We start from the raw sequence: 8,442 nt of genomic DNA, 5'->3' as shown, positions 1-8,442 counted from the left end.
GGCCTTTCTGAGGAAGAGACTTTTGAGCTGTGACCTAAAAGATGAAAAGGAGCCAGTCGTGCAGAGTAGAGGAGCATAGCAAGTGGAGGCCCTGAGATGAGAAAGAGCTTGTCATATCCCCAGTCGCCCCTTTGAGGATTAGCGGAGCTTTTCTTTCTGTTCACCACTACTACCAGTGGCTCCCCCAATGTCTAAAAGGTGGAGGTGGAGAACCCTCTCCTTAGAGGTTTCAGGAACCCAGTGGCACTTTCTGTGCAGGTGGCCACAGGTACATAACTTTGCTCCCCTGAAAATGCTTAGGAGCAGGATTGTTTTGACTTAGACTCAGAGACTTAGCTGAGAAAACAACCTGGTCTCTCTCATGATACAAACCAGCCATTTTACTGAGTAGCTAGCATGACAGAAATGTGCTTCTTAGAGTACACCTGGGCACTAAAAAGTGGTAAGGATAGATTTTAATCACTAATATACTATTACAATAGGGAGGGTGTCCAGTGCAAATTTAACTCAACTTCTTTATACACAGGTGACTAGGCTTTTCAAAGGAATAATAAGGCAATAGGCAGGAGAGTGAAGGAGTCTCAGTAGAGTCAGGTCAGTGATAAATTACAAATCGCGGGAAGGAAAGGTGGTCCCTGTGAAATGCATCTGGGTTTGCTGACTTGTAGAAATTGGAGTCTTCCTCTCCCACAGAGGGTGGGGCACAGGGGCCCCATCTTCAGGTGTTGGCTGGAACAGACAGTAAAATTTTTTGAGAACCTTGAGTTTTCTGAGGCAGCACTTTAAGGGGGCCTAGGGTCATCCTAGAGATGTGGTCTTGAGCTGTTAGAAACTGTGGTAGCATTTGTTCAGGTCTTTATAGGCCAAGGTTGACAGGCCTAGTCAAGAAGAGGGTTCAGAGAAACCTAGCTGGAATGTGGTCAAGGAGAGACTTTTTGTCAGTTGTCATAAGTATCAAATGGGATATTGACCTGAAAATGCTACAAGGAATGCAACACATCAGTTTCAGTTGACACGTTCATTCATATATAGCCAATCATATCCCTTCTCTTCCTTCAAAATGCTTATTAAAATTCATCCTTACAACTAAGTTCCAACCACTAAACATTCTGCCACTCGGTGATAACAATATGGGAAACAAAGGCAGAAGAAAAATTATTAAATTTCCTTACTATTTACAGCCCATTGACAAATACTTGAAACAGGCAGAGTGACATTCCTCTAGGGACTGAACTGCCTCAATGTTGACACTTTGCTAAGGGCAAAATTCAATCTTAGCTCAACCCCCAGGACCCTGTAGATCTTCTTTTACTTATAAAAATTCCTTTGGAAGCTCCCTTTATCTCTAACCCCTCCCCTCTCCAAGATATAGGTTAGGCATTATCCTCCAAGCATATGGTCCACTGATATACATCTGAAGGGTCTCAAGACTGAGGGTTTACTAAACAACAATAAAGACCTTTCCTAACAATAGCTAGCCCCCTCGGGGCCCTAGAAACCTTGTTTCCAAAATACCTTGGAGGTTTGTTCCATCCCTAATCCCCCTCCCAACTGAAGTATATAATGGGCCACTCTTCATGACCCAGTGCAGCTCTTTCTGCCAACGGATCCTGTCCCCGTGCTTTAATAAGACCACTGTTTTGCACCAAAGACATCTCAAGAATTCTGTCTTGGTCCTTGGCTTCGAACCCTAACATCTTCCGCACATCAATAACACCTACTATACTCTGCTAGGTATTTTACATATATCATAACATTTCCTTCAAATAGAAAGGTGAGACACTTGACCAAGGTCATACGGTCACTGAGTAGCAGAGGCCAGATTCATACTCAACTCTGGTGATTGTTACCCAGTTCCATTAAACAAGAAACACCTTTCATCTTTCAAGTCGTTCAATTAAAAAGAAAACCAATTTATTCTCAATACACTGGACATGTTCATTGCTCAAAAGACTTTCTGTAAGAATCATATATATGAGCGCTCATTCATTCTAACAAGATTCTAAGTTATTAGAAGGGCAAGGATCAAGCTGTACACCTTTCAGCTTATGAAGTATTTCTTCAGCACCACCATGTATCATAGCATAATATTTAAGCCATTGCACCTGCCTTGAGGGAACTAGGGAACAGGATACAGAATAGTAAATGCTAACTGTGCAGTCCAAGAAAGAGATCAACAATGAGTCAAGACAGTTGGGGAAGGTTTCAACGAAGATTAGAATTGAGTCCATCTTGAGGATCAGCAGGATATTGACACTGAGAAGGAAACGAGGGGGACTCCAGGGATGAAAGTGAGAAGCAAGAACAGTACAAGCGTACATATCTTTCCAAAGTAGTGTATACATTGTTCACAGAGCTTGAGTGGCCGACGGTTGCTTATCGCTGACGTTACCATAAAAGAAAGCTATCTTGGAAGTTTTAAGTGTTTGAAGTAGCGGCTAGTGGAAGAGCCGCATCGTGATTCACTAGCGACCCTGGCGCCTCTGGCGCCCCTTAGCGGGACGCTACAATTCCACTCTCTGAAGCCTCCACAATTTAGGTGCAGAAGCGTTAGCTTCTCTATAATGCGTCGCCAAACTCTATGATCCCTGAGGGGGCGGGACGCTCACTTACACGCCGCGCACGCGCGAAGCCCCTGGGCCGCACAAAGACTGCGGGAGGAGGTGTCGGCGCAAGCGCTTTGAGCCTGTCAGAAAATCGAGTCATCGTCCCGCCTCCTGGCGCAGGGAAGGCAGAGGGAAGCATGCGCTTAAGAAGGCCCGGGACTTATTTCACGCTGGGGGTGGCGATGACGTAATGACAGAGGAGGAGGTGGTCAAGGAACGGAAGCCGGGAGGGAACTAGGGCGGAAGGGGACCAGGGCCGGGGTTGTGTTCGGCACCTTGGCGGGGCTGGGGTTCCGATGTGGTCCCCGGAGCGGGAGGCTGAGGCCCCGGCCGGGGGAGACCCGGCGGGCCTACTGCCCCCCGAGTGGGAGGAGGATGAGGAACGCATGTCTTTCCTATTCTCCGCCTTCAAAAGGAGTCGCGAGGTGAACAGCACCGACTGGGACAGCAAGATGGGCTTCTGGGCTCCGTTGGTGCTGAGCCACAGCCGCCGCCAGGGGGTGGTGCGCCTGCGTCTGCGGGACTTGCAGGAGGCCTTTCAGCGCAAGGGCAGTGTCCCGCTGGGGCTGGCCACCGTGCTGCAGGACCTGCTACGGTGAGGGCGGGCCCCGGGCAGGGGGCGGGGGTGGCTCCCTGAGGGTACCGCGCCCAGCCGAGGGTCTGGACCGCCGGAGCGGATCTGTGTTTGTTCAGTACGCAAGGAGGACAAGGAGGTTGGGTTAAGGGTGTGGAGGGAGAGGGAGACGGGGCATCGGGCAAATTGGGGGGCCAGGATTGTCCGATTAGATTAGATTGAGACGGTAGGAGGAGAGACCCGCCTGGCAGAGGTGACAATGACTTGTCTGGCCTGGAATCCCGTTGTGTAGTTATTTCGTAGGGGCTTCCAAATTTGAATTACCCCGGCACAGAAGGTCCGCAAGATAGGATTTATTGAACTAGAGGAAGGTCAGGACTAAGAAGAGGGCAGTCGTGGGGAAGAGGCCTGTGGGGATCTTGCCAGCAGCCCCCGGCACAGGTCATTTGTCCAGCATGTCTGGGCTTGTCCTTGGCACAGGCTGGTTGAAGCAGAGGACATGAAGCAGGTTAAGGGCTTTCCTGGGTACCTTGGTGCTCTGAGAAGGTTCTGTAGGTGTTACCTGTGTGACAGGTGCAGGGTTTTAGAGGTACCTGAGGCAGTAGCATGGATATGTTATCTAATAGATGTACCGCACTTAATAGTATGCAGGTAGTTTGCACACACCGTTCATCTGACCTCCTCAGCAGTCCTGAGGGCGAGATGATAGAATTATCCTCCCTCAGCTGACAGAAGAGGGGGCTGAGACTGAGAGCAAGCGGCTTACTCGAGGTCACACAGTTAGTGAGAGGTAATGGCCAGGACTGGACCCCTAGTCTCCTGATTCTGAATCATTTGAGGATCACATTGTACATATGCTGAGAACAGCCTCGCTAGCATAGTACCTCCTTCGGTGAATGAAGAAAGTGAGCTTTGATATGTTGCTTTGAGTTTGCTGCTCTTCCTGATGAAGGGGTCTCCCTTCTCCCCAGTACTTTTCTATTGGCTGACGCTGATGGGACAAGCCATTTCTGAAACTTACTGTTTCTGAGAAAGAGTATGTGCCAAGTTGAGGGCCAAAGGGTCTGGGCTCAGATCTTGGCTCTGCCGCTTGCTCAATTTTGTGCCCCTCTTTAAGCTTCAGTTTGACCAACTATAAAATGATGATAAGATAATTGTCGTTAGGTTTATCGTGAGGATTTGAAACATAATCCTTACATAGCCCTTCGCAGAGTAATTGGTTCATGGTAAGCTTTCAGTAAATGTGGCTGCTTATCACCAGTACCATTAAGTGCTTAGGCCCTATCTCTGCCCTCGCTTAGGAATAGCGGAAAACCTTTTCTCTAACCATCTTTGTGTATTTCCTTAGGTCTTGCGTTAACACTAACCCATTATTGTTATTTTCATTTGATCATATGGAGCTTCGTTTGTAAAAGGAAGTCTCAAGGTAGGCTCTGCAGCCTTAATGGAGAGCTTGCATCTTGGAGCCAAGTTATACTTTAGATTTGGCGTCTCTCACCTCAGTCCTTCTATTTTCTCACTCACTAAAACGCCAACATCAACATCCATCTCACAGAGTTGTCATGAGGCTTTCAGCTGGAGCATAAACAGTGCTGCTCATTACAGCTGGCACAGCGTAGGTACCTAAGAAGTGGTGTGATGACGACCAAATTTGTCTCTTGGGGGAAGGTGGGAACCGGAATGGGACATTGCCTTAAGCCTACTACATGCCCTTTTCTTTCTTTGCCTGCAGTCGAGGCGAGCTACAGCGGGAGTCAGACTTCATGGCCAGTGTAGACAGCAGCTGGATCTCCTGGGGGGTTGGAGTCTTCCTGCTGAAGCCCCTCAAGTGGACTCTTTCCAACATGCTAGGTGATAATAAAGTTCCTGCCGAGGAGGTGCTTGTGGCTGTGGAGCTGCTTAAGGTGGGTGCTCAGAGCGGAGAGGTCTGGATGTCATCTGCGGTGATGACCGGGTGCTCCACGTTCCTGTGTGTATCCTTAGAAGGAGAACATCTTTTTCGCATGGTGACAGAGTTGGTAACTGAGTTTATCTGACCTTCTGTAGACTATCTAGTCGTTAGTTGGATTGTACATTTCAGAGGTGATCCTCTGTCTTGGAATTGTCCATAACATAGAGTTGATTACTTTCTGTATTTGTAAACATTAGTGATAAGCTAAAGTTTAGAAAATTCTTTGTCTTCTGTAGTTACTGGTATGAATTTCTCAGGATTTCAGAGGACCCTGTGACTTCAGCTTTGCCTTCTCTTAAAGCAGCAGACCAGGTTCAGATTTCCTCCTCTGTGGACTGTAACCCTCTCCCCTTCCAGCTTACCGATGGTCTTAGTTCCACTGAAGAGGCCACCAGGCCCTTGGTCAGCTTCCGCCTGGCCTGCCTTCCCTAGCCAGCCTAGAGCATTGCTGGTTCAGTGGTAGAATTCTCGCCTGCCCTAGCCAGCCTGGAGCACGTACCCAGCTTCTCTGCAGCTCTCTCGGGCCACCCGAGATGCCAGCACATCCGTAGACCAGTCCCACCGTCTGCCATCCCTGCTAGAGAAAATCATCCTGTCACCAAGACTGCGGTCCCTTTCATGGTGCCCAGCTCTAGGAGGGCCCTCAGAGCCGTTCCTCAGCCCAGTTTCTTATCCTTTCCCAGCCCGCTCACACTTGCCTTCCATACGCCACCCCCATGACTCTGCTGACATTTCACTGAGAAGGTAGAATCGCCTAAGTCAAGCCTTCAGTTTTCTGTCCTTCTGCATCGAGTTCAACATCTTTCTGAGCCTTTATTGCTCCCCAAGCTCAGAGGATGAGGTGTCTGTCTTCTCTTCCACACGGGCTCTTGAGTCTGTCTCTACCCTGCTGTCCCCTCATCCCATCAGTCTCTCTTGATCTGTATATTCCATCTCCCTTGCTTGGTGCTCTCGTTCCTCAGCCTCTGAACCCTCTCAAGGTTTTCCCATCACAGAGTGGGGTCCTTTGTGGGACCTGGTCACTACCTCGTTAGTGCTCTGTTTCTCTCCTTGACCACGTTTTGTTGTCACCACTTGCTGACCTCCCAGTGCTCTAACCCAGCGCACAGCTGCTTCAGCCCCAGCACTCCACCAAACTGCTCTGTGTGTACCTGTTGACAAAGTTGACTGAGCACCAGGTAGCAGAAGTATACCGTAGACAGTACTTATTTTTGAAACTCACAGACCAAGCCCAACCCCAGGACCTTTGCATAGCCCCAAAGGCTTCCTCACAGCTGGAGCCAGCTCAGCATCTTCATCCCTCATCCCAACAGAAGCTCCAGTTCACCTTGACAGACCCCCAACCCTCTCTACCTCAGATGGAGGTGGAGGTCTCCAAAATCTACCACCTCTCCCTGTCCCTCACAATTTGACCGAGCAACGTGCATCTGCTTCAAGGGAAGGGCTCTTTCCCCTCCCCCACCCACATGGTTATCCTCCCACCGGGCGCGCTGACCTCCAGGACTTAGCTAAGGCCACACAGAAACTGCAGGATGGTTTGTGTGGCTCTGGGCCAAGCTCCATTCCTCTTTGCAGTCTTTTACCTCAAGTGTTTTCCAACCTGGAACATAGGGAGGTAGACTCATTTATCCCCACAGATGGGGTTTTGGATTCATAGTCTTTTGAGAACAAAGGCAGAGATGGGGGTGGAAGTGGAATTAATAACATAGATCTTCCAAGAACCAATGATAATTTTTTAAAAATTTTTTATTATGTTATGTTAGTCACCATACAGTACATCCTTAGTTTTTGATGTTGTGTTCCATGATTCATTACTTGCATATAACACCCAGGGCACCATGCAATACGTGCCCTCCTTAATACCCATCACCGGCCTCTCCCAATCCCCCACCCCCCTCCCCTCTGAAGCCCTCTATTTGTTTCTCAGCGTCCATAGTCTCTCGTGGTTCATCCAACAATAATTTTTAACTGCAGTGTAGTTTAATCTTATTTAAGTAGAAAAATAAATCTCGCTCTGCAGTGGCATGGTACTGTTAAATCTGTACCCAGTTTACATCATGAAACAGAGCGCTTAACAGTTAAGCTCATTCCATGACACCTGCTTTCCATTATATGGTGACTTCACTGTTTTCTCCTGGGATGGAACCTTGCTTCCCTTTGTGAAACTGAAGAGTCTTATCTGGATATTTTTATAAAACAAAGCCTACTTCTGAGGTAAATTGATTTTCCCAAGTCTAGACGCAGAAAGCCAGTAACTTTTTATTTTATTTGAAAAAGTACAAAAAAGTAAAAATTGCCTCTAAATTTTGCTATTTAAAATAATTATACAAAGAAACAAACGTTTCCTTTCTGTTCATCCCATTTCCATCTCTTTGGGTGCATTCCTTTCTGTTCGTGTGAGCGCACAGATTTTCACATATTTTCTTATTGACCTTGTCCCACACCATTGTATTACTTTCTGTTTTATTTTGTTGTTAGCATTTAATGCTTCCTGAAAATATTATTTACTTGTTTACTTATTATAATCTGTCTCTCCTACCAGAAAGGAGAAGCTCCATTGGCTCTGGGATGCTGAGAACAGAGCCTGCTACGTAATAGAGAGTCAGCAAACATTTGTTGAATAAATACGTGAATGTACACATACATACAAAAATATGCATGCTCACACACTCCATTTTTTCCAGAAATAGAATCTTATTTTACTTATTGGTCTGCAGCCTGCCTTTTTTTCTTTACACTTCAGTACGTTATGTGCATGTTTCTAGGCCCCGACATAACACAGATCGACTTCATGCTTTCGGATGGCTGTGTAATAATACTATAGATACACCGCAATTTAAGCCGTAGTTACCACGCAGTTGGATGGTTAAGTCATTCCAATTTCTCTATTACCAAAAAAAAAAAAAGAATACTTCTTTGACAGCCTTGTGTATACATCTGTGTACTTCTATTTTTATTTTTATGGAGTTAATTTCTAGAAATGCATATGTACAGAAATTGCCAAATTCCTTTTCAGAAGTTTGTATTGATTGACACATTTATTGACGTATTCAGTCTCCCCACATCCTTGCCAGCACTGGATAACATGAGTCTTTTAAATTTTGCCAATACGATGAACAAAAATGATGCTTCCTATTTGGGATTTGAGCAGGTTTCCCCCTGTCTGCTGGCCATTTACAAATCCCCTTCTGTGCATTGCCTATTTACATATTTTGTTTGTTTTTATATTGGATTGTTTGTCCTTTATATAGGAGTTTTTTTTAATGTATTAGGGATATATATATATATATATATATATATATATATATATA

The 8,442-nt window shown here is 46.5% G+C and overlaps 1 protein-coding gene across 1 annotated transcript in view; it reads left to right on the top strand.

The window, feature by feature from the left end:
• Positions 1-2,808: 2,808 nt before the first annotated feature.
• Positions 2,809-8,442, top strand: part of CHMP7 (charged multivesicular body protein 7) — a 13,977-nt gene continuing 8,343 nt past the window's right edge. Inside the window, exons 1-2 of the mRNA XM_008702072.2 lie at positions 2,809-3,201; positions 4,913-5,084. Coding sequence (XP_008700294.2) covers positions 2,903-3,201; positions 4,913-5,084 — 471 coding nt within the window. The 5' untranslated portion in view covers positions 2,809-2,902. The remainder of the gene's footprint in view (positions 3,202-4,912; positions 5,085-8,442) is intronic.

The sequence above is a fragment of the Ursus maritimus genome, unplaced genomic scaffold (assembly GCF_017311325.1).
Source record: "Ursus maritimus isolate PB19 unplaced genomic scaffold, ASM1731132v1 scaffold_11, whole genome shotgun sequence".
Taxonomy (NCBI): Eukaryota; Metazoa; Chordata; class Mammalia; order Carnivora; family Ursidae; genus Ursus; species Ursus maritimus.
Note: the sequence above shows the minus strand (reverse complement) of the source record. Positions and strands in the feature narration are given on the sequence as shown.